Source organism: Poromitra crassiceps (genome assembly GCF_964638095.1).
Source record: "Poromitra crassiceps genome assembly, chromosome: 12".
NCBI lineage: Eukaryota > Metazoa > Chordata > Actinopteri > Beryciformes > Melamphaidae > Poromitra > Poromitra crassiceps.
In genome coordinates, this window is record NC_139632.1 from 7,626,424 (window position 1) to 7,653,923 (window position 27,500).

Genomic DNA, 27,500 nt, shown 5'->3' on the forward strand with positions numbered 1-27,500 from the left:
ACCAAACACTCTATATCAGTGATGGCTGTGGAAATGTAGAGCTATAACAGTGTGTCTTATTTAAAAAATCACGTACAGCCCCTTTAATGAACCCTGCTGATGACATTAATGTCTCTGCTGACATGCTCTGTGACCTCGGCCCAAAAACTCAGGAATCATGTCACCACTGCTGTCACCAATGCCTCCATCTTGGCCCTTTGAATTGAAAGCGAATTATTCTTTTCTTGTCTTAAAATAACCATATTTTGACAGTTCTGATGCTTCTGTACAGTTAGTTCTGCATAGTTCCTGTAGTTTCACACTATAATTAATGATGTTGTTTAAGAGAATTGCAATCATAGGACACACAATTACAATGAGTTAGGATTTAGTGTAAGGTCAGGATTACAGGACTTGTTTCTGTGATGGCAAATGAGGATTTGTTGTAAGAGAGATACGATAAGACCAACAGTTCACACTTTCTTCTGTAACGTGTTGATCCTCTTTTTTCTCTCCTAGAATTATCAGGAGTTGTGTGTCATTCACCACCTGGTTCACATCATAAGATGAATGATACCTGTGAAGTAAGATGACAGTGAAGTTTCCATGCTATCATGGAATCCCCACTGTCACTGCTACGGTTTCTGTGTTGTCTGTGCTGCTTGAACTTCACCCTCTGTACTTCTTATGCTCTGATCACAGCCTTGAAGGCTGTCTTGATAGCATCTCTGTCTATGATGGCCCCAGCACCAGTGACAGGCTTCTGAGAAAGCTGTGTGAGGGGCAGACCTCCACCCTTTACTCCACCAGTGATACCCTGACTGTGCGCTTCACAAGTGACGGGAGCGTCACCAAACAAGGATTTAATGCCCAGTACCGTGTCGTGGGTAAGTCACTGTGATTATGACAAAATACATTTCACCATTTTGATGCTCTTTAACAAACTCTGCAAAAAGACCAACAACAAAACATCCCATCTGAACCTAGACACTCTTATTTACATGGTGGAAATGGAGAATTGTTGTGTCTGTTCTCACTGTAACTGCAGGTTCCTGCAGAGATAACTGTAGCTAGTAGGTTGGGAACTGCTCTTGTGCCACTGGCTGTGAAGACAGAGGGAACTGTTGCCCAGACTATGAAAGATACAAATGAAATGCTGTTAGTTATTATAGTCATAGTTTGCATAGCAAGTTAGTTGGCTTACTTGTATCTACCATGCAGCTAACATTAGCATTGTAATGTTAGCCAGAGCTGTTATGGCAGTGAGCTGTTAGTTTTGATCACAGGTTATACTGTAGTTAGAAAAACACTGAATTCCATTTGATGTTTCCAGGTCAATATGCAGTTCTTGTGGATATAGTCTTTTTATGTGAATAACATTTTAGGTGAAGCAAGATTGAGCTATTTCAAGGAAAGTGGCAGCAGTCTAGAAGCTATAGTGTAGAAGTGAGTGACTAAGCTAATAACCATAAAAGCACAAGTAATTGACCAAAATCTCTAAATAAATATACAGTATTTACCCTAATGAGAAAAGGAGCAAAATATTGATGGTTAAAACTGAATACTGACATAACAATAGTCTAATCCTAATGTTAATATAAAATGAGATATTCCTCTAAATCTGGCTTCAAATGGCCAACATTTTAGAAATAGCTAAATGGACCCATTGATAGATAAATCAATCAATCATGAGTGGATTCAGCACACTTTATCTGGGCAGACTGATTGAATAATTGCAGATCTATTCAGATCTTAGGTCGCCACCGAAATCTTTTAGCCGGGGACCTTTGGTCGCTGCCGAATGTCGGGACCTCAGAATTTTGGCTTGCATGACGCCCCTGGCCTTCTGTGAGTAGTGAGGGCTTTTGACTTACAGTATAGGCAGCATTTCTACATGTTAACCTCAAGTTGATCATGTTTAGCCATAGATATCTGACATCATAATAGTATATACATATATATAACTGAAATCTAGAAAAAACATAGCAGGTCCCCTTTAAACAACTTCACATCCACCATCATCATCATATGAAAGGGAGCCAGTGGACTTTGTTTCAATTTTTGTCCCACTGATGATGTCACAATGGCTATGACATCAACCAAAAAGTTACGTTTCGAGCGTCAAAGCTCTTCATCAGACAGATGACAGATGTCTGATGAAGGGCTTTGACGCTCGAAACGTCACTTTTTGGTTGTTAAAACAAAAAACACTGAAACTGGAGCCCACGCAGTGTGCAAGCTTTTTATTAATTTTGTACTGAAATGATTTAACACCACAAGGGTGAAATTTAACTTTCACTGCTCATACAGAGGAAGAAGAAAGCCAAGCTAGCAGGCAGAAAGTCCAGTGTGGGAGAATTACACCCAAAAAGACAACAGTAATCATTGTAAACATTGTAATACAATGTTGAAATATCTCACGTCCACAAGCACAATGACAGCTAATGCAGGACGTTTAGTTGGTTGATCAACTTGTTGGGTAGGCCTAAAGACAGGTGTAAAATCTTGCATTTTATATTTTATAATCAGAAATTCTCCAGACCCTTTGTTGCTGGAGCCTGAGGTGTTGTTACATGAGATCTACTAGATCCACAAGGGTTTCGCAATCATTCACAGCTCGTCTCCTCAATGACAAAGTACATCTACTCACCTCCCTTCAGAACAGCCCTCTTGTACTCACTCTGCCACCTCTGTCCACAACAGCTCCACCTACAGCAAAACCAACTCCAGCACCACCTACAACTCCAGCACCACCTACAGCAGCTCCAGCACCACCTACAACTCCAACACCACTTACAGCTCCAGCACCAACGAAGCGAAGTACCAACGACAATGACACCACAGGTGAGACTGCTCTAGTAAGAAAGAGAGGGAGAGAGAGAGAAAAACCAAGTCAGAATAGCTAAATCTTTTTTGTTCCGAGAAGGAATGGTGTTTATGGGAAATGTGGTCTGCAACACATTAAGAATCTGTGATATTATTGTCTTTATGATTTTTTTATATTTTTGGAATGCAGCTCACCCTACAAGCCTCAACTCACATACGACCTTACCTCCACGCACCAAACCTGCCACTTCAGGTAGGCTCCATGCACCTCCAGTTCACTGTTTCATCAGCCACGTGATATATTATATTATATAACCATATGTTAATGTCACTTGCTATTGTTCTCTAATCCCCCCCCCTCTCTCTCTCTCTCTCTCTCTCTCTCCCTCTCTCTCTCTCTCTCTCTTTCTCTAATCTCTCTCTCTCTCCCTCTCTCTCTTTCTCTCTCTCTCTCTCTCTCTCTCTCTCTCTTATAATTTGATTATATCCTCCAGGCCCCCCAACGTGTGAGTATCAGTTTCATTTTTTAATTGATAATCCATCTCATCCTTTCACACATGTGCACTACAATCAGGAGAGGCCAGTTGGTAGGATTAGACAAACTTTATTTAGCAATCGGCGTGCATGGCAAATGCTTTGGCGCTTGACTCCATTGGCCAGTGGCGCTGCTCTTGAGGCAGAGGAGGGCGCCTGCATGGGCTAGGAGATCCCCCCCCCCGTGGGGGATCAGGAGTCAAGACTCGTTGGTGGCGGACTGGGGAGGTGGGTGGGGCAAAACAACGCTTCGGAGGCCGGCTTCAAGGGAGATGGACTGCCGTGGGCTGCTGCTGCTATGATCGGCCAGAGAGAGAGAGGTGACGTAGAACCCTTGCTATATATATGAGGATTAACTGACGTCATGTTTGACGTCATAGCAGACGTCATACTAGGACTTTTGACTGACCACGTTATGCTAGAACTTGACTGACGTCAGGGGATGATCGGATTATGCGTGAGTGGCCTTCTGCTTGAACTATGGTCTGGAGACCTCACTTCAATCAGGAGAGGCCAGTTGGTAGGATTAGACAAACTTTATTTAGCAATCGGCGTGCATGGCAAATGCTTTGGCGCTTGACTCCATTGGCCAGTGGCGCTGCTCTTGAGGCAGAGGAGGGCGCCTGCATGGGCTAGGAGATCCCCCAAAAGGAAGATCTGATTACCGGAGGTTAATTGAGATCTGCAGGCGCCAGTAGTTGATTGCACTTTTCCGGCCTTCGACCTTTTTAGCGACTTACAGCTATTTGCGGCTGGCGCTCCCAACTCGGTCGGGCACCTCGCGATAGCGCTTCCCAGCTTGGCCTACCTGGCCGCCTTGGCGCTTCGCGATCGTACTTTCCGGCCTTCAACCTTTTTAGCGACTTACAGCTATTTGCGGCTGGCGCTTCCAACTTGGTCGGGCCTTCGATCTTGCTTTTCCTGCCTTCGACCTTTTTAGCGACTTACAGCTATTTGCGGCTGGCGCTCCCAACTCGGTCGGGCACCTCGCGATAGCGCTTCCCAGCTTAGCCTACCTGGCCGCCTTGGCGCTTCGCGATTGTACTTTTCCGGCCTTCGACCTTTTTAGCGGCTTACGGCGATTTGCGGCCGGCGCTCCCAACTCGGTCGGGCCTTCGATCTTGGTACATTAAAATTTAGCTTGGCGCTTCCCGGCTTGGCCTACTTGGCTGCCTTGGCGCGACTACCCTGACTTTCTGCTCTCTCTTGGGTGGAGGGGTGGAGTTTTAGTATTGCCGAAAGCCCGATCTCTCCCTCTTGAGGGTCAGCTTTGGGGGGCGGTTCCTTCGCGGGCAGGCGGAGCGGGGGTGGGCGTCCCCGCAGAAGCTACATGAGTGCAGGAAGGAACAGTTAGGGACCGTGCACACGTTCTCGTTGAAATATTTGCAGAGCGTGTTGAGGCCAGTGTTACGCACCTGGTTGCCTGCCTGGGAGGACCCGCTGGTGCCGGGCGCCTGGGAGGGGGCGGCGCCGGACTGAAAGGCCGCCTTTGGGCAGAATTGTGCGGAGTGCCCCCGGTTCGCCGCATGAGTAGCAGGTGTTCGCCGGCCGCCCGCTAACCAGCTTCATGAATATCTGCATGTCCATGACGGACCAGTCAAGCCGCCTATTTGCCCGAGTGATCATCAGGGCGGCTTTAGCAGAGAATGCTTTATGATATTGGTAAAATAGTTTACCGTGGCTGGAGTAGAGATCCCCTATTAGCGCTAGATATTTGTCTAGCTCATGGCGGCGCTCTGGATACACTTCACAGATCACGTCACGGTAGACGCCGAACGTGTTCAGGAAGTCACATAAGGACAGGTCTTTGGGCAGGCGGGGGTCGGACGACTTTAAATAAACAGGGCCATCTGGGTCACCCGTAGCCTTCCTTTTACACTCGGGAGATGGCAGGAGTATGCTAACTAAATTGATGTCTCTGCCCTTTAAAATCTGGGACCTTAGCCTGGGCGAAATATCAGCACAGGGAGAAACAAAAGACATACCGAATGGGCTGGCAGGCATGGCGGACGCCAGAGTGTTCATCTGGGCGGGTTGGGTGGTGGTGGGGAGCATATCAGCTTGCTGCATGGGCGGGGGTAGGATCGGCTGCTGCGCCGGGGTTTCCAGGGCGCTCAGACGGGCTTCTACTGCTCTGCTTGCATCTAGCAGAGACAGCAGGATGGCTCTTGACGACCCCTGTCGGCTCGGCGGAGCTACGGATGGGGCCGCTTCCGCTTCCGGGGCGGCGGCCTGGAGGTCAGTGCGACCAGGAAGGACGAGGCGTCTCGCGGCGGCCCCGCGGCCTGCGTTTCCCCGGCGGCTCCCGGCTCTCGGGGCGGCTGCCTCTACTGGTCTTCGCCCGCGGCCTCTCGCGCGTCCGCGCCGAGCGGCCTCTCCTTCCGGCACGCTCGCACGCGTACTTGGGCGTCCACGGGCCGTCGCAGTGGCGCGCCCCGTGCCACGGGAACGCGTGCTGGGCCTTCTCGTTGGGGCTATGCTAGCAGCCTGTGCAGCCTGTGGTCCAGCCACTTTGCCAGCGTCTTCATCAGAAGACTCGGAAAGCAGGTACGCTCCGTGGCCGGTCCGGAACAGGGAAGCGATGTCTAAGCTGTCGTCGCTGTCCGTGGACAGCTCTGGCTCGGAACTCGACATACCGGGATGGAGTGGGGAGCGTTGAAATCTGCGGTGAATATCCAAGGGGGGAGAAGGCTTGAGGATGCTGATTCGGTCTGCAGATGTGGAGCAAAACACGCTTCGGAGGCCGCAAAACAACGCTTAGGAGGCCGGCTTCAAGGGAGATGGACTGCCGTGGGCTGCTGCTGCTATGATCGGCCAGAGAGAGAGAGGTGACGTAGAACCCTTGCTATATATATGAGGATTAACTGACGTCATGTTTGACGTCATAGCAGACGTCATACTAGGATTTTTGACTGACCACGTTATGCTAGAACTTGACTGTCGTCAGGGGATGATCGGATTATGCGTGAGTGGCCTTCTGCTTGAACTATGGTCTGGAGACCTCACTAGTTGTCTATCTGCATTTGTCTCTTACTTTCCAATGAACGCAATGACTATGAACCTATTGGACAATTGGATTTGATCCTGTTTCAACATTTACAGCATCTACATGAACAAAAATGTGTGGGGTTCAAATGACACCAGGTGGTTCACATTCACCAAGAGACTGATGAATCTTTATCTTGTGTGCAGGTTCATACAATATTACAGCCATCCCTTTTGGCTTTGAGATCATGATCGAGAACAACTCCACTGATAACAACTACATCTACACCGTAAATCTTACTGAAGAAGGATCAGCTGGAAAGTCAATCATGTTTCCCACAAACCCATTGCTGAATGTTACCGAAGACCTGAAGCCCTGCACTATGTATGAGCATCATGTGGCCATTGATAATGGTAATGGTGACTCCACACCCTGTGCGTCCAACGGAACGGAACTTCTGACAAATGAAATAAGTGAGTACAGAAAAAGAAAACTGGCATCTTACTTTTTAACCTCAGAATTGGGAGAATGTGAAAATGGAATTGAAATTTTAACATTTGTGCAACATTTGTGCGTTTCAGTCAAAGGTGACATTGAGAATGTCGACTGCCTCCCTGGATATCTTTGCTATCGGAGTGAATGGGATATCAGCTCTGCACGTCCAACAAATGAATTCAAACGATGCGAGAAAGATCCTCATGCATTCTGTACCAAGTTCAACTACGATTACCTTTGCTCCGATTTGACTACACACTTCACTGTTGGAAACTGTTCAAGCATTGCTGTAGCTCAAACCGTCAGTGTCGGTACGCACAATACATTTCACCTGTATTTTGTATTATGGTGTATGTATGCCTCATGTTGGATCTACACAATTGTATTTATTTATCTATTTATTTATTTATTTATTTATTTATTTATTTATTTATTTATTTATTTATTTATTCTTTTTTTCTTCTTCCAGCAAATCTCTTAGGTCCAAAAGAAATCACCCAGACTCCTCCTGATCGACTTCCTGTGAAAATAGAAACAACAAAACCAAAGAGCTGTGGTGATCATCTTACCATCGATTACACCTGTCACAGTAAGTGGAAAGACTAGACTTGACTTCTCAATAATGTCTCATAGCCTATTTGAGGGTAAACACAAGTTGTTGTTGTTGTTGTTGTTGTTGTTGTTGTTGTTGTTGTTGTTGTTGATGACCTCTGCCAATGACATTGTTTCTGCCCTTGTTACTTTTATCTGTCTGACAACAGGATGGCTCAAAAACTTAGAAAACAGATTTCGATGAATTTAGTGGACAGATTTTGTTTCCATGAAGTGGACAGATTTTGTTTCCATGAATTTAGTGGACAGATTTTGTTGGTCATTTTGCCATTAGAAGTTTTTTCCACCATGATTTGAAAAGAAAGATAGAGACTTGATTCCAAATTTTAAGTGTAGGTTTGCAGCGTAGAGGAAAAAAATACATGTGTTTATTGGAGCATAAACAGATACACATGTACTGTATAGAGAAATAAATTGAATGCCAAATTGAAGTGATAGCCTGATAGGAATGATGACTTTGAATGTAGCAGCAAGTTGGGAGAATTGTTTAGTGTTGGTGAAGCGTGCGCTTCCTCAGTGCCTTCTAGTTAGTTAAGTAAATTTTCTTTACAGTATTAGTTAATTAACTAATTAGTATTAGTATTAGTATTAGTATTAGTATTAGTGCCCCATAAATATTCCCCATGTCATCATCCATAGACAATGAGAAGTGAGGTCTCCAGACCATAGTTCAAGCAGAAGGCCACTCACGCGTAATCCGATCTCAACGTGGTCAAAAAATCCTAGTATGACGTCTGCTATGACGTCAAACATGACGTCAGTTAATCCCCATATATATAGCAAGGGTTCTACGTCACCTCTCTCTCTCTGGCCGATCATAGCAGCAGCAGCCCACGGCAGTCCATCTCCCTTGAAGCCGGCCTCCGAAGCGTTGTTTTGCACCAGATCCGCAGACCGAATCAGCACCCACAAGCCTTCTCTACCCGTGGATATTCCCATTCCTGGCATGTCGAGTTCAGTCATCGGTCCCCTGTCCCGGACCGGCCACGGAGCGTACTTGCCTTCCGAGGTGTCTGACGAAGACGTTGGCGAAGCGACCGGACCACAGGCTGCCAGCATAGCCCCCCGCGCGCCACTGCGACGGCCCCGGTAGGAGAGCAGAAGACGAAGCGCGCGCCGCGGACGCCCAAGAACGCGTGCGAGCGTGCCGGAGGGAGAGGCCGATCGGCGCGGACGTGCGAGTGGCCGGGGGCGAAGACCAGTAGAGGCAGCCGCCCCGAGAGCCGGGAGCCGCTGGGGAAATGCAGGCCGCGGGGCCGCCGCGAGACGCCACGTACTTCCTGGTCGCACTGACCTCCAGGCCGCCGGGCAGATTCACGGTGATTGACGGGAACCGGCTTGGAGAAGCGCTGAAGCCGGAGCGCCGTGGCATCTCGGGCACTCTGGGCAGACCGAAAGGTCCATGGGGCGAACGGTTCATTCTGGCGGCAACAGCTGAAATGTAGTGCAATTTGCTTTCCCTTCCAAATCCAGCGACGTAAAATAATCCATTCACGAAAAGAATAAGCACTCCCAGGAATTCATGGACGATAAAAGTTTAACGTTACATGCAGTCAAGCAGAAAGTCGCACTCGGCAGTAAAACTCGCATCCATGTAACGTTAACCCATCGGGTGTCCTGTTCTTTCTGTCACGAAGACTATAATCCACCAGATCACATGACGTTTTTCATCAAGTCTTTAATCCACCGTCACACTTCAGGACATCCTCTTAATCCAAAACAGAGTGTGAAAAGTAGCTGTCTCTCTCCTTGTCGTGGTGTTTGTGAAACGGAGGTTCACGGTAACCAGAGACCTTTTATCGTAAAGATGCGACAGCACACAGCCAATCCGCCATTTTGGAGACTAAGCTTCTGCCCCAGCAAGGAGCCGTATTTCAGGCCAAAATGGCCGCAGCGCTGTTTTCAAAAAGGCACTATATACTCTTGCCTTCTCATTCTCAATTATCTTTGCTGTCACACGCAGCTGAGTTTGTTTATTTTCTACCTCTGGGTCCCCAGTGACCCCATGTGACTGATGGTGACTGATAAATTAAATTAGGAAGCTTCTGTGATGATGACAATGATAATTTCTTAACTTTAGCCGATCTGAGGGGGTTTATTTGAACAACAATCTTAAAAAACAACTCCACTATCACCCCCCTTCCTGGAGCCCGACGACACCTTCATAATACCAGACTCGCTCTGTTAGTCGTCCTGGACATGGACGAGGGGACGTTAGGTTTCATAGTGGACGGACATGACCTAGGGGTGGCGTTCGGAGGACTTAAGGGCAGGAAGGTGTACCCCGCAGTGAGCGCCGTGTGGGGACACTGCGAAATACGAATCCGGTACATAAACGGACTCGATCCGGATCCCCTCCCTCTGATGGACCTGTGCAGGCGCTCCGTGCGGGCGGCTCTAGGAAGGGACCGCTTGAGCGGAATCCACGGACTGCCCCTGCCCGCCTCTCTCAAGAGCTACCTGCTCTACCAAGGACGGGGTTGACGACCACAGCACACCGAGCATACCCCGGAGGACCAGTCACCCGTGGACGCGAAAGGACCCATGAGGAAAGTATCAGTACTTCAGCATTTAAACGGGCAATCTACCAGTCCAGTCCCGCAAAGGGCAATTTAAGGCATGAATACTGCAAACAAGCTGTACTCTGTACACATCCAAAAAAAAAACAATACAAAACAATAAATACAATAAATGACACTGATAAAGCAAGATCCCTGATTACAGTGTATCCAACACCAGAAAGAGAGAGCAGAAAGTCAGGGTAGTCGCGCCAAGGCAGCCAAGTAGGCCAAGCCGGGAAGCGCCAAGCTAAATTCTAATGTACCAAGATCGAAGGCCCGACCGAGTTGGGAGCGCCGGCCGCAAATAGCTGTAAGTCGCTAAAAAGGTCGAAGGCCGGAAAAGTACAATCGCGAAGCGCCAAGGCGGCCAGGTAGGCTAAGCTGGGAAGCGCTATCGCGAGGTGCCCGACCGAGTTGGGAGCGCCAGCCGCAAATAGCTGTAAGTCGCTAAAAAGGTCGAAGGCAGGAAAAGTACAATCGTGAAGCGCCAAGGCGGCCAGGTAGGCTAAGCTGGGAAGCGCTATCGCGAGGTGCCCGACCGAGTTGGGAGCGCCAGCCGCAAATAGCTGTAAGTCGCTAAAAAGGTCGAAGGCAGGAAAAGTACAATCGTGAAGCGCCAAGGCGGCCAGGTAGGCTAAGCTGGGAAGCGCTATCGCGAGGTGCCCGACCGAGTTGGGAGCGCCAGCCGCAAATAGCTGTAAGTCGCTAAAAAGGTCGAAGGCAGGAAAAGCAAGATCGAAGGCCCGACCAAGTTGGGAGCGCCAGCCGCAAATAGCTGTAAGTCGCTAAAAAGGTCGAAGGCCGGAAAGTACGATCGCGAAGCGCCAAGGCGGCCAGGTAGGCCAAGCTGGGAAGCGCTATCGCGAGGTGCCCGACCGAGTTGGGAGCGCCAGCCGCAAATAGCTGTAAGTCGCTAAAAAGGTCGAAGGCCGGAATAGTGCAATCAACTACTGGCGCCTGCAGATCTCAATTAACCTCCGGTAATCAGATCTTCCTTTTGGGGGATCTCCTAGCCCATGCAGGCGCCCTCCTCTGCCTCAAGAGCAGCGCCACTGGCCAATGGAGTCAAGCGCCAAAGCATTTGCCATGCACGCCGATTGCTAAATAAAGTTTGTCTAATCCTACCAACTGGCCTCTCCTGATTGAAGTGAGGTCTCCAGACCATAGTTCAAGCAGAAGGCCACTCACGCGTAATCCGATCTCAACGTGGTCAAAAAATCCTAGTATGACGTCTGCTATGACGTCAAACATGACGTCAGTTAATCCTCATATATATAGCAAGGGTTCTACGTCACCTCTCTCTCTCTGGCCGATCATAGCAGCAGCAGCCCACGGCAGTCCATCTCCCTTGAAGCCGGCCTCCGAAGCGTTGTTTTGCCCCACCCACCTCCCCAGTCCACCACCAACGAGTCTTGACTCCCGATCCGCCACGGGGGGGGGACCTAGCCCATGCAGGCGCCCTCCTCTGCCTCAAGAGCAGCGCCACTGGCCAATGGAGTCAAGCAGGCGCCCTCCTCTGCCTCAAGAGCAGCGCCACTGGCCAATGAAGTCAAGCGCCAAAGCATTTGCCATGCACGCCGATTGCTAAATAAAGTTTGTCTAATCCTACCAACTGGCCTCTCCTGATTGAACTGCTCATAGGCACTGTGGTACAGCTACTAATTGGTTGAGAAATTACTGTCATCTTTCTGCCCCCTCAGAACCTGACGAGCCCACTGTGGTGAAGACTGAGTCTCAGCTGAAGCCCTTCACAAAGTACAGCTGCACTGGTCAGATCAATTACAACGATGTCAGCACAAACAAGAACACAACTACTATCGACGTCGAGATTAAGTGCGGTATGTTGACAATTTGTTTTCCTCTGGATGCTTGTACCCTCTGTTCTAGTGGACTAACATAGAGGACCAGATATTACTTCAGTTTGACAGATGTCTGATACTGTGTCCAACAGATGATATTAAGCTAACCATCAGGAACGATGATCCAACCGATACGTCCATTACGTTGAGTTGGGACACCGAGAGCGAGACGTGTACAGATGCCATCCCGGACCTTTCATACACCTGCAACTGTACTAATCAGAAAACCAGTATGTAAACATTGTTGAAGTAACTCTAATTTCTCCTTCTTCCTTTTCAAAGGAATACACTTTTTCTTTATAGTGTATAGCATATATATATATATATATATATATATATATATATATATATATATACACATATATATATACACATATACACACGTGTGTGTGTGTGTGTGTGTGTGTGTGTGTGTGTGTGTGTGTGTGTGTACTGTATATATATGTGTATACATATATATGTATGTATATATATGTGTGTATATATATACATGTATATGTATGTGTGTGTGTGTGTGTGTGTGTGTGTGTGTGTGTGTGTGTGTGTGTGTGTGTACTGTATATATATGTGTATACATATATATATGTATATATATGTGTGTGTATATATATACATGTATATGTATGTATATGTGTGTGTGTGTGTGTGTGTGTGTGTGTGTGTGTGTGTGTGTGTGTGTGTATATATATATATATATATATATATATATATATATATATATATATATATATATATATTGAATACACTGTTTTTTTACAGTGTGTATATATAGTGTGTGTGTGTGTGTGTGTGTATATATATATATGTGGTGATTACATTGTTTTTTATACAGTGTATAGTGTATATACATATATGTAGTGAATACACTGTGTTTTGGGGAGATTGGTCCAAAATCATCCATGCATCACTGGTATAGGCTTATTGTTTGCTCTGGTACTCCATACTAACACAATATATAATACTGTAAGTAATGTTAGATGATACTAACACACTCTATATCATAAGTGATGTTAGGTGATACTAACACACTATAATATATCATAAGTGATGTTAAGTGATACTAACACACCATATCATAAGTGATGTTAGATGATACTAACACACTATGTATCATAATGTTAGGTGATACTAACACACTTTAGAACACGGCTCTCTCGAATACTCGATTCTGATTGGTCAATCAACAATATTCACCGGTCATTATTTCTCGACAACCGACCGCTGCTCTGCCACACCTGGATTAATCAGTTGATAAGAGCTTTTTGTCAGCAAACACTACTAATTAGGCCAACCAGTTGCAGCTGTGGTGTCTTGTGTGCCAATTACGAATGAAACCGCTTTGCCGTTGAAAACGCTATTAAAAAATCTATTTGAATAATTATTTTTGTCAGATTATTGAATGATTTAGTTGTAGGCCGTGTTCTAAGCGGGATAATGTATATTGAGGCGGTGATTACTGGGAAATAATGACCTTCAGGTGAATCATTAAGCCCTCCGCTGCGCGTCGGGCTCAATCATCACCTGTCGGTCATTATTTCCCCCGTAATCACCGCCTCAATATACATTATCCCTTACATATATCATAAGTGATGTTAGATGATACTACAATGTTAGGTGATACTAACACATTATATATATCATAATGTTAGGTGATACTAACACTATATATCATAAGTGATCTTAGGTGATATGCCAAGTCAAGATTTGTGTCGGGGATTCATCAAATTCACATGAAGTATGATAAAGAAATAATATACTTGAACTACCAGGGACTACCTTTTCTGTTTTTATAGGAAGCAAATGTGGTGGGACTAAATGTGTGGGACTGCACTATACACCTAGCCTACACCTAAAACTCACTGCTCAGAATGAATAGGTGGTTTCACCCTTTGAATAGTCCCCAAATTGCTACATCAATAATATTAGTCATACTTTATTTATTATCCCCCCCTTCCCCATTTCCCCCATAGCCCTTTCCAAGGAGAGACAAGTGAACAAGGTTATATTAATGGCACCAGTAAAGGCAATGCCAGCAATACAGTGTTGGTGACAATACAAAGTACACATTTGTAAAATATATTTTTTTATATATATTCACAAACATAAACAGAAAAGGGCGGGGGAAAAAAACGGCTCAGTCGTCACAACCAGGCGGGGATGTCAAAGACTCAATATGATTCAGGAGATCTCCAAGTCTTTTCAAAAGAATCGAGGGAGCCCTTAAGGGAGAATCTAAGCTTCTCAAGTTTGAGAAGGGACTCCTTCACCTACCTGTATCTATTGTGAGATGGAGGTTGAACATGTTTGTGAACATGTTAAGGAGAGTTAGTCGCCTGGCCAGTAAGGTGGTGAAGACAAGAAGATGCTGCGTGACTTTAGAGGTATTATACAGGCCACAAAGTAAAAACACTAACAAATGTTTAGTACTGAATGGACTCTTATTTTGAAGTAATACTAGTCACTGTCAGTCAACATGTAGTCTCTTAAAACAGACTGTCTTATCTACATCCGGCAGATGCAGCTATATACAGTCTGTACTTCGTGGGGGAGAATCATGCACCAAACGGAAGAGGAAGTTGAAAGGCGGGACTTCCGCTCATTCGTCCAATCAGAATTTAACATTAGCTAACTAGCTGTATACTGCTGTAGCTATCGTTAGCTAACGCTGATTAGTAAGACGAACGATAAGCTCAGTAACGTTAGCAACTTACCTCATCACTTTCGTTTAACTCTGGAATAAGTGCACGTCTTGCACGAGGTTCCTCCAAGCCGCGGATACATCGTTTACGTCTATCAGGGTCTTATTTCACCGGTTTCGTCGGCGTAGCTTCCATGGTAATTCTAAAGCACTGCTAGCATTAGCAACCTGCATCGGTTTAAGTTTCCGGGGGGAACATATTTTTCGTGGACACGCGTGTCGTGATTGGTCAGATTCCGTCGAACTTCCTTCCGGTCTGAAGGTTTTTTTCACTACTTCCTTGTGCATGTTCTGGGGGTCTGACGTACAGACGGTATGGCGAGAGCATTTGAAAATTGCGGAAGCCAACTCGTCTGTTCTAAGAGACTAGTCAACATGGCACTAAAGTGTTAACATGGAGGACCAGTGCCCAGGGGCGGTTTTAGCATCAGAGCTTTGGGTGGGCTCAGCCCACCCAAAGGCCATGGACCACTGAACCCCTAGGGGGGTCCGGGGGCATCCCCCCCCGGAAGAAAATTTTGTACAGTTTCAAGTAAAAATGGATCAAACTGGCGCACTTTGAGATCAAAATGAAGAGACTAGATCTATGAAGAACTACACACATCAATATCTTCTTTACCGTTCTGTGGTTTTACAGCGATGAAAAAATAATTGTTTCCCTATATATACGATATATATTCTGCATACAGGTTACTATATGGTAGAATTATGCTTGCATAAATAATACCAAAATCACTTCAGGGGAGTTTCAAGTAAAGTAACATTTTGCTTTGTAGGCAAAACAAAAGTAAAATTAAATCAAAAGGGAACTTCCTAACTTATTGGCTGGAATAATATTCCGACAAGATAATAATATACTGTAAGCACTAAAGCAGGAGTTTGCAGTCAACTAGTTGAAATTAATATGTGGCAGTATTTGTGGGGGTCAAAATCTATGTAGGGTGTACCACCACAAATAGATCAGTGTATGGGAAACACTGACTATTAAATTGTGTGACTAGAAAGACACCAATAAATCTGAGAAAATGTACTTTGATTTTGAACAACAGCACTACAACGGTGGCATTACAAATGGTAGTATGAAATTATTGTGGGAAAAAACAAGAATGCCACTTTAAGCAGAAAATTAAAAAATAGTTTTAAAGCAAAAATAAATAATAAAAAAAGATCATTTTAACTCATTGAGTGCCAATGACGACTATAGTCGTCAGTTCAAATAGTAATGTTCAGTGCCAATGACGACTAAAGTCGTCAATTGCGTTTTTTGACGGTGGGACGTGGATCAAAGCCAGATCCATCTCCTGTGAAAGTATGGTGGATGTTGAATGTGTAAAAGCTACCGTAAATTCCGGACTATAAGCCGCACCGGTGTATAAGCCGCACCTGCAAAGTTGACTATTTTTTTCTTATATAAGCCGCACCGGACTATAAGCCGCGGGTGTTTTAATGTTTTTTTTTTTTTTTTTTTTTTTTTTTTTTTTATTGTGTTTTAATGTTTAATTACCATTATGTAAGGGTTCATGCACAGAGGGGATTGTCGGGAAAGAGATGGCTGTTTGAGGAAGCTCCCATTTATTAACATTTCAACAAAACAACATAACACAACACCACCTGTGTTGTTTTTTACAGTGCACACAGTGTCATACAGTGTCATACAGTGTGGTGAAAAGAGGGCAAGAGAGGAAATTAAAACTTATTATAGTTATATAGGATTTATAGTTAGAAAGAGTGCTAAAAAAGAGAGATTTTTTTTTTTTTTTTTTTTTTTTTTTTGGAAAAAATCCATAGATAAGCCGCAGGGGCCAAAAAAGGCCAAAAAACGGGAAAAAAGGTGCGGCTTATAGTCCGGAATTTACGGTATTTTACAGACCATGTCGCCAGGTGGCGACAGTGCTCTCCAGATTACAGAAAGGCGAGGAAAAAACAGAGAAGAAGTCATGGGGAAACGGAAATCGCATCCGTATGCATCGATATGCATGAAGCATAATGTTAGCTGTGCCTGCAGCAGCCAATCTGCTGCCACAATTTAGCCCCTCCGTGTCCGCTGCAATAGCCCCATCCACATGATTAGTTGTGGAGTTGTTATTATTCTCAACTGGAAGCATGGGAGCCGGTGACAAATACACGCGGAACACTGTAAAAAAGCTGGATGTAGCGCACTTTTCAGTACAGAGCAAACGCAGCAGAGAGCCACCAGAGACATTCCCACGGAGGTGGGGTTTGCAGTTGAGCGGGGTGGGGCACGCAGGGCAGCATACAACACTGACCCAGACAGACCCAGACAGCAGGACATGATTGGCAAACGCAAGCTAGAATATCTGATGCACCAGCAGTAAATCAAGACCAGCAAGAAGCTGCAACCAGCAGCGCACGCAGGGGCCAGCGCTGCTGGTTGCAGCTAAAAAATATTATTTTGCCAAACAAAATTCCTTTGTTTTCACTGTTTTATTGAAGGAAATTATTTTTGAGGTGTGACTACATCAGAAAATATTAGCTTCAGAGTCAGTCATGTGCTTGAAATGCTTCATTTCACAAAAGGCTAATTATCTCTAGCCTGACTCCACCAGACGGGGGCGGCATTGTTCCACAAATTCACAATCCACCTCAGTCTGGCCCTGGCCTCAGAGAGCCGTTCAAACCGGCCGCCACCCAGGCGCACCAATCAGCGTGAGCTACGGGCAGGCTTGCGCGAGACCGGGTGTGACGCGATCGAGAGGCGCCTGTGGGTTTGTAGTTCTTTCACTATTCAACATGGCGGCGGCTACCGAGGCTAGCTCCAGTGAGCTAGTCAAACATTCTATTCAAAACAATAAGCTAACATAAACGTTAAGCACTTGATCTTACAGTGAGTACGAAACCGTAACTGTATTGCTGTAACGTTATCAACTATGAACGTTAGTAAACAAATCATTGTTGTAGAATTTGGGGAGATAGCCTTCAGACCGTTTCTAGGCTGGGAGAACATATCAGCCATCAGCTAGCTGTAAGGCTAGCCGTTAGCCATTCACGCAAGTCACACAAACACAAAGCCCTACGTCATGAAGGGAAGTCGATCTGATTGGTTGGCGTTGGCAAGCCCAGACGGTGACAGACAGACGGTCCATCCAATCACCTGCCTAGTAGCTTGAAAAAAGTGACCGCCCTCTTCAGCAACGTAGCTTGGCCGAATCCAGATGGATGTTGGTTGTGAAACAAATGTGAACGGACTTACATCCATCTGGCAGCGTCAGGTTAAATTATCTCAGCTTCTAATTTGAAACGTCTTTTTGCTCAAAACAACCTATCTTTGCTCAAAACAACCTATATCTCATAACTAAAGAACGGAAAATGATATCAATAAACTTTTTCTTGCTGATGATAGAAGAGAGTCTCCTCGTTCGGTGTTTACATAGTAATATCACACAATATTCTGTGGGCCTCGAGAAATCACTGAAAACGCTCTGAAACTGGCACTGGGAGCGTCCGTTCTCCAAAAGTGGCTGGCACTCAATGAGTTAACAGAAACTGCTACTAATGACCACCATGGATTTTGATTTTTTTTTTGGGTGGGCTGAGAATATCTTTGGGTGGGCTAAAGCCCACCCAAAAAAGGCCTAGAACCGCCCCTGCCAGTGCCAATGACCTTATCTGGTTCACATGTACTGTATTATGTTGTTTATATTCTCATCAGTTGACCAATGGGCCAATCTCCCAAACATCTTGGTGTTTTCCTTTAACTTTAGAAATGTAATGTTCAGTCTTAACATCTTTTCATGATTTTCCTGTTCCCATTCACTCATCCAGCCCAAAACACCTCATGAAATTTGTCTTACAATGTCATTTTTCATATTTCATTTTTATAGAAGAAACAAGAAATGGAACAGTCACAGGAAAAACATGCAGTTTGACTGGATTGAAACCATTCACTGACTATAGCTGCCAAGTACAACCCTTGTACAACGACAAGCTCGTTCTCAAGCCAACAGAGATATCCAACATCATCAAAACTGCGGCTGGAGGTAAGTAGCCAAGTCAACAAAATGCTTTTTGAGGAAAATGACTTTAGTGATCCCTACAGAATACCAATACAAACAGACTATTAAAATCTGAACTAGAGTTGATTCTCATGATTATGCACTGTATTGTTGAATGTCCAATTAAGATAAGTGTATGACAATAAAAGTAGATGTCTTTCTGAAACGCTTTGGCATTTCATAATAATATTTTGGAAGAAAAAAGTGCTTTCAAGTAACATAAACAAATATAAATATTTGTAGTATTGGTATTATAGGCATTTGGAACATTACATTTGGAAGAGTATTGACCATTGACTGTAATCATATTGACTTAGCACAAGATTGACTCAGCATTAATCAGTGTGGATGTGTCTGAGTAAACCCAGCCTCCAGCCATTGATTGATAAATTTTCCTTTAATCCTGGTGATTGCTGGAGGTAATGAGTTCCATGCAGCCATTGATCTGTACATCACAGACCTCTTCATTGCATTTGTCAGAGATATAAAAATGAAATTGACGGCAGAGGCAACTGATGATGTTTTTTTTTAAAGAACATAAGCATGTTATGTTGTCAGGCTGTTATGTATAGTCACAGCATCAGGCTGTTGTGATGTATAGTTAGAGCATCAGGGTCAATCTTTGCCATGTCTCTCTTAACATTTAACGTTTCTCAGCCAGTGTGCAGGTTTGAGGCGTGAGTCATTGCGGTACAGTGTGTGAATGGTGGTGTCTGAATATTTTCCTTCACTATTCCGTTGAATGACCACGACTTTCCATAGTTTATTATTATTATTATTATTATTATTATTATTATTATTATTATTATTATTATTATTATTATTATTATTGTTGTTGCTGTTGTTGTAGTAACTAATAATAACGAAACACAAATTAAATTTAACAAAATAATCCAGAACATCAGAACATCCCACAACACACAAACTATCTGTAGTCAGGACACTGTACGACCGCGCCAGCATTGTAACGGAGGAAAGAGGACAAAAAACAAGAGGAACAACACATCCACAACGCTCTCAAAACCTGCCACTATCCAAACTGGGCCATAGAAAAGGGAAAACAACAAGTCAAACAAAGACAACACACCCGTACAGGAAAAAAGAAACCGGACAATAAAACAGAAAACATAGGGGCGGTCACACTACCATACATCAGAGGCATCACTGAACGCATAGGCTACAGAGAGCCATGAGAAAACGTCACATCAGCACACCAGTCAAACCACACATAAATCTCAGACAACTGCTAGTGCACCCAAAAGACAAAATCGACCCAAACAATAAATGCAACGTCATCTATGAGATACCCAATCATGCAATGAATCGTACATAGGAGAAACAGGACGGTCATTCATCACCCGCAAAAAAGAGCACCAAAAGGAATGTGAGAAGGAGACAGCAAAAAGACAGACATGGGCTATAAAGGAACAGGCACTACAAGAAAATCTCAAATCGGCAATCACAGATCACTGCAAAAGGGAGAACCACATTATGGACTGGGATAAGGCCAAAGTCATCCGCACCCAGGACAACAAACACCAGCGCTGGATTATGGAGGCGGTGGAGATCAGGAAGCGGGCGCAAACGACGATGAACCGGGACGAGGGGGCTTACATGCTTTCCACCACCTGGAGCAGCGTTCTCAAACGGCGAAATGACAGCGGGGGGCGTGGTCGTTCTGTCAAATCTGACAGGACGATCACGCCTCTGTAAACAACATCAGCTGTTTAAGACACGTCACACACCATCTAGTGACACCTCTGAAGAAGACGGAAGTATTACCGTCGAAACATGTCAGGTAGGAACAAAAACCTGTGTCTGATATAGAAGAAAACCTAACAATCTAAGTAAAGTATAGACACTATGAACCTTTTTGGATTAAAATAATCCAACATTCAATAGTACATAAATAAAATACATGTACTAGGGATGTTAATGATTATCGACAATCGATTATTAATCGATCGTTAAGAATTTGATCGATCAAACTATATGTTACCCTATTCATCGACAATGTAGGGCAGGCTATGTGCTATTTTCTCATTTTTATTTTCTTTGCTGAAATGATTTAACGTCACCACAAGGGCACAATTTAACTTTCACTGCTCATACAGAGGAAGAAGAAAGCCAAGCTAGCAGACAGAAAGTCCAGTGTGGGAGAATTACACCCAAAAAGACAACAGTAATCATTGTAAACATTGTAATACAATGTTGAAATATCTCACGTCCACAAGCACAATGACAGCTAATGCAGGAAGTTTAGTTTGTTGATCAACTTGTTGGGTAGGCCTAAAGACAGGTGTAAAATCCTGCATTTTATATTTTATATGTCAAAAGCTGTTTTTTAATATAATGATTAATCGATTAATTGATCGTTAACATGACCAATTAATCAATTAAGGAAATTGATAAAGATTTGCATCCCTAACATGTACCCGAGAACAGGAAAAAAAAGTATTAATAATGTGTGTAAAAATGTATTTTGAAACACCCACTTTTTATTTGGATGACAAAATATGCATCTGATGGCATTGTGTCATAACACTGTATAGCTGACATAGTGTGATGCAGTGATCAAGATACACAGTATGCATAGACTAGTCATGGAATCATTCATAATTTACTGTATTTATATTATATATCCGGACAGAATATTTTAAGGGGGAAAAAGCATAACATGATGTGTTTCTGAAGATTTAATCTAATGTTTATTTATATTGGAGGTGTCTTTATTATGATCATTATGACCAGTGGAAGGTAATAGTTATTTACAGATGTCAACACTGGTTAAGGTGGATATTGTTTGCAGTGGATTATTTTTGCATTACAAAAGTTAAGTGTAAATAAAGGCCCCCTGCCGTCTTACTTCTACATGTTCATGTTCAGCTGTATAGCCACACAGTACATTCATAGAATATGTTTCTTTCATTTCTATTCAATTCTATGGCAATGCGCTTATGAGCGCCTAACCTCTGCCAAGGAGGTAGGCTATTGAGTCATGACGGTGTTTAAGAGTGATATGAGGTTGCAAACTGTATAACGTTAACTGTTAAAGAAATCACATACACTAAGTATAAGGGACATCAGATTACTGCATATTACCATGTAAAAGCTTTACAGTAATAACACTGAAAAATATTTATTTATTTAGAATAATCCATGATTAATGTTATACTAATTGTCAAAAACTCACCTACATGTATGAACAAACAAGAAAACACTTGACACCACATACCACATAGGCCTACTGTACATTTGTGTACAAAAATAATAAACATACATGACATGAACTGTAAATCTGGCACTTAATGATGAAGCTCAAACTATTATTATTATTAATAATATTAAATTATTATTATTATTATTATTATTATTATTATTATTATTATTATTATTATTATTATTATTATTATTATTTGTTAACATTATTATTTGTTATCAATCATTTCTTGGTTAGCTTGTTTAGGTGGGGAGTCTGTGGTGTTTAGATGCATGTAGCCTACTGTAATCTCACATATAGCCATGCCTCTGGCTTCAAGAATGGAAATGACAGTATTTTCACACTTCGTTAGTTTAGAGCCATACAGTATATGAGTGCAGCAGTTGCACTCGGGTGTGGACCAAACAAACGGACTGAGACCATGTTAAGAGGCTGGTTGCTTCCGAACGAACTCTGGCAAGATTCCTTGGCAGTGAGAATGCAGTTTGAGCCAAAGGACCAAACTCGCTATGCATGATGGCTTACTTAATGCGTCTTCTGAGTAGAACATTTTATTTTTGTATACGTTATCCCTGTGGTGAACATTTCCCGAGAGAGGCCTGGCTCAATTCGTGGCAGCGGCAGCTGCCTCGGCAGTTTACAGACCTGCCGCGGCAGGTCAGTTGCTGCCACTGACCTGTAGGGGCGCTGTTTCCCGACCTGCCGTGGCAGGTTTGTAGGGGCGCTGTTTCCCGACCTGCCGTGGCAGGTCAGTTGCTGCCACTGACCACAACCTTGAAATATGCCGCTCCCACAACGGCTATATTCAGATATTCAGATACAAAACTGCACAGTATGCATGCAGCAACGTTGAATATAGCCTATTGTGTGTCCAGATTCAACGATTTTTGCTAGGCTACATCAAAAGAAAAAAAATATGACCGGGTCGGGGATTCGACCCTGCGTGTCTTAACCATTACGCTACGGATTTAGTTACAAATAATACGGATTTGGTCATATATAGAGATACTTAACATTGAGAACTTGGCATTTTGATATGACGGTCCCTAATGGAAGTTGCAGGCTAGCTGCCTCGCTGATTTCAACCAGCGATGAGACACGTATATTTATATAATTTACGATAATGTAGGGGCGCTGTTTACCGACCTGCCGTGGCAGGAAACAGTGCCGCAGGGTCGAATCCCCGACCTGGTCATATTTTTTTTCTTTCGATGTAGCAAAAATCGTTGAATCTGGACACACAATAGGCTATATTCAACGTTGCTGCATGCATACTGTGCAGTTTTGTATCTGAATATCTGAATATAGCCGTTGTGGGAGCGGCATATTTCAAGGTTGTGGGGAAGTGGACGAATTACGTCGCTAAGATTTCCATTCCTTATATACTTTTAGACCCTGACTAGATGCAGTGGTTTGACGTGCAGCAGACGGTCGTTATACGTGAAAATGTTTGCTGGGTACAGGTCAGCAACTGACCTGCCACGGCAGGTCGGGAAACAGCGCCCCTACAAACCTGCCACGGCAGGTCGGGAAACAGCGCCCCTACAGGTCAGTGGCAGCAAATGACCTGCCGCGGCAGGTCTGTAAACTGCCGAGGCAGCTGCCGCTGCCACGAATTGAGCCAGGCCCTACTGCATTTCCCTCAGCATTTCACCCAACACTTCAAGCACTGTACCAGAGATTTTTATCCGCCATTTATTTTCCCATAGACATTTCGTAAAATGCTTATGAAAATAGTTTTACTTGGTCAAACCAAACGGTTCAGCTATATTTAGAATCGGCCCGGGGGAGACCATAGAACATCAAAAAAATATTTTATTTAAATCCGCAATTTTTTTACGTTTTGGTCGGAGTGAAATGTTATGTGGTCTCTCCTGCTCTTAGCCGCTGCCGAATGTCAGCCCCTCAGAATTTTGGCTTGCATGACCATAGATATCTGACATCATAATAGTATATACATATATATAACTGAAATCTAGAAAAAAACATAGTAGGTCCCCTTTAAACAACTTCACATCCACCATGATGGATGTGAAGTCCACTGGCTCCCTTTCATCATATGAAAGGGAGCCAGTGGACTTTGTTTGTTTGTTTGTTTGTTTTTTAAATTTTTATCCCACTGATGATGTCACAATGGCTATGACATCATCATTGATGTCATCAGTGACATCATTATTGACTAAAATCATCTTATGACATCACTGATGATGTCATAGGCATGCGAAGTTGAGCAATTGTGCGCTGCGTATGCCAATACAGCAGGCGAGGCCACGCAGCAGCCGAGCTGCGTATGCGAGCTGCAGGGCGGGTGAGGCCGCATAGCGGCCGAGCTACTGAGCCCGCGTAGCGAGCCAATCAAGTGCGCTGCCTAGTGTCAGTACAGTATATAGTCTTTTTAACAATATAGAAATGCAGCAACATGATTTATTCCACCACAAAAGGTGACTTTTCAGTAGCATGTAACCATGGTACTTAAAGTTGCCGCAGTATGGCTTTCATGGTGAGCGGAACTTGCTAATCCTGTGGCTAGTACTAGTTTATACGAAGAAGTGATGTGAAGTCCGACTCAAGACTCCCCCTACTCTGCCTCTGATTTGTGGTTGAGTTTGTTCTGAGCCAATCAGAGGCGGAGTAGAAGTGACAACTCACCCTGTAACAGGAAGTGAGCTGGGGTTCAAATTCCAATGTTTTTGTTGTCAAGTTACAACCGTCTATAGTGAATGAAAGAATGTGTGGAGAAAAAACTATTGTTATGTTTCCTTTCCAGGCTGTTACAAACATATGAAGCAGACATCTTCTTCCTGATCGACCAGTCAGGAAGCCGGTGCTTTGACTATTTCTGGCCTTCAACTTGGCCTCGGTGTCTTACGGCCCACCGCCTGGTGCTTTGACTATTATTTCTGGCCTTCAACTTGGCCTCGGTGTCTTAAGGCAGGCGCTGGTATCGTTGCTCAACAGATGTTACAGCCGGCGCTTTTTGGCGTCTTACAGCCGACATTCTCTCTCACACATTCTTCCAACTTTATTTTCACAGTGTATCAATTTAAAACAAATAGAATATATTTTTCTTTATTCTTTAGGAGGAATTTTGGTCAGTCTCATTCTTTCTCAAGCTTCTGATTTGTGACTTCTGATCAAATGTTGGTCAGCAATATGCCTGTCTTACTGATGATGCTTTTTGTCAAGCGTTTTTAATTTCAGCTGTCGCTGATATAATAATGTGTTGAAGTAGGCTATATGAACCCTATGAGCAAATGACTCACTGTCACACCACACATCTTGACCAGTAACTAACATACAACATGTTTTAATCTGTGTCCGTGTTTTAATTTCCAGTACTTGATTTTGAATTGATCAGAAATGTTATGTCTCTTCAGGTGCACCCTGTGGTGGCCTCCTGGACAACCCCACAGGCGGCTTTGACAGCCCCAACTATCCAGGTTTCTACCCAGACAACGCAGACTGTGTATGGTACATCAGACCAAACAGTGGAATTATACAGCTGGATATCCAAATTGTGGAGTAAGCATGTTCATCTTGGTGAATATTGCAGAAACGTACAAAGTCTGAAATCCTGACTTTAGAAAAGTAGACTTTTGCCATGACAGAACCAGGTTTTATAAGTAGATCCTTTGTCTTATCTCAAAGGCATTTAGGATTTGGAAACTACAGAAGGTCCTAAGGAAATCCTAAATTGTGTGTGTGTGTGTGTGTGTGTGTGTGTGTGTGTGTGTGTGTGTGTGTGTGTGTGTGTGTGTGTGTGTGTGTGTGTGTGTGTGTGTGTGTGTGTGTGTGTGTGTGTGTGTTTGAAATACAAACTGCTCAAGGATGTTATTATACAGCTTGGGTACAATTGTAAATTGCTTGTATTCATATTTGGAAGCCTTGGTAATGTCCATAGGCTGGTCGTAAGTGGCCTGCAGAGGGCAGGACTGCACAGACCAAGAGCCAAGGCTCTGGCCAAATTCTGCTCCATTTCTGCAATATTTGGCAGTCGCCACATTTGGAGGAGGCGCTGTTTCCTTTATCCATAGATTCAGACTAGATACATTTGTCATTATGATATTTCCCATTGTTTGTGCATCTATTATTGTTTGTGTTCAAGGATTTTTTTGTCTAAATATGAACACAAATAAAGGTATTAAAGTGTGTGTGTGTGTGTGTGTGTGTGTGTGTGTGTGTGTGTGTGTGTGTGTGTGTGTGTGTGTGTGTGTGTGTGTGTGTGTGTGTGTGTGCGTGCGTGCGTGCGTGCGTGCGTGCGTGCGTGTGTGTGTGTGTGTGAACTTTAGGACAGCTCAGAACCTGGCCTAAAAATTAAGCATCAAGTTAGTTCATGCAGACATAGGCCTGCAATCTGTAATCAGCTGACAGCCGCTGATTGGACCAGTGTTTAGTCATTCACCAATCAGTGTTATTCTCACAACAGGGCGCCAATTTAAATAATGGCCTCCTTTTACACTGGGGTATTCAATCTGCGAAACGGTGTGCACCATGTAATACGGTTTTCGGGTTGATGTTTACTCAAAATGGTGTGTAACGGTGCTTTGAGGTACGTTGTCTCTTGTTTGGTGGGCGTGTCAGAGGTGTTACCCAATCAGCAGCCAGGTTTCTATAAACCCTGCAGTTTGAAGAGGCACAGTGGATCCAACAGATAGGTGCAATCCTTGTGTCACACAACAGGGTGTTCAAAGCACCATCGTTTTCGTTTAAACGGTTTGTTTGCTACGTGTTGTCAGGGCTGAACTCAACCCATCTTTGCTTCACCTATGCTGCCACACATCGCTGCTGCTGCTTCTGGCAAGCTTTGCCTCCACCACCCCAGCCTCCACCTTTCTAGTTCAGCCTTGCATGGCTCAAATGTTCAACATGTATTCAATGTCTTGCTTTGGGCTCACTCCTGTATAGGGAGCCAAAGTGAACGTCACTTCCTGCCTTTCTCAGCATACCAGTGTCTGAGAAAATAATGGTGGTGAACGGAGATACAGTAGACGTGACTCATTTTGATCCTGTTTGAATTGTGCCGGGGTACACATATCATGTTTGTTGATGTAAAAGATAACTCTGCAAGTTGAGAAAGTCACAGTTTGTGGTAAAACTGTGGCACTATAAGTTATAAATCAGAAAGACTACGCACAACCAGTCGCATAAGTGACGTCTGTCCCGCCAGTCCATGTTGTTGATGGTGTGACGTATAGCCTAATGTGCGACACGACAGATGTAGTCGATTGACAAAACTAAACCTTACGTTTCAGTTTCAGGACAAACTGCGACTTTCTTGACATTCGATCAAAAAGAGTAACATCTGTCTCCGTTAACCATTCATATTTTTTCAGACACTTTTTCAGCCTAATTACAGCAATTCCTAGCTAGAAATGCCACCTATATAGGCAGCTTCCTTGCGTTTCAGACACAGCGATAGAGTGTTTGGTCAGTAACATGGCTCCTCCACTCTGCAGTATACAGAAAATACATTTTCTGGTATCCCGTTACTTTTATCCAATCAGGAGAGAGGATTCCACAAATGTCTTTTCTGTTGACAGAGCGGAGGGACTGGGAGACACATGTTACTGACCAAACACTCTATATCAGTGATGGCTGTGGAAATGTAGAGCTATAACACTGTGTCTTATTTAAAAAATCACGTACAGCCCCTTTAATGAACCCTGCTGATGACATTAATGTCTCTGCTGACATGCTCTGTGACCTCGGCCCAAAAA

At 44.0% G+C, this 27,500-nt stretch overlaps 1 protein-coding gene across 1 annotated transcript in view; it reads left to right on the top strand.

Moving 5' to 3' along the window:
• Positions 1 to 6,572: 6,572 nt before the first annotated feature.
• LOC310787013 (uncharacterized protein) overlaps positions 6,573 to 27,500 on the top strand; it is a gene marked incomplete at both ends in the record, with an annotated part of 26,176 nt that continues 5,248 nt past the window's right edge. The window contains 6 exons of the mRNA XM_083648335.1: positions 6,573 to 6,798; positions 7,290 to 7,409; positions 11,694 to 11,831; positions 11,945 to 12,082; positions 18,393 to 18,548; positions 25,161 to 25,305. Coding sequence (XP_083504461.1) covers positions 6,573 to 6,798; positions 7,290 to 7,409; positions 11,694 to 11,831; positions 11,945 to 12,082; positions 18,393 to 18,548; positions 25,161 to 25,305 — 923 coding nt within the window. The remainder of the gene's footprint in view (positions 6,799 to 7,289; positions 7,410 to 11,693; positions 11,832 to 11,944; positions 12,083 to 18,392; positions 18,549 to 25,160; positions 25,306 to 27,500) is intronic.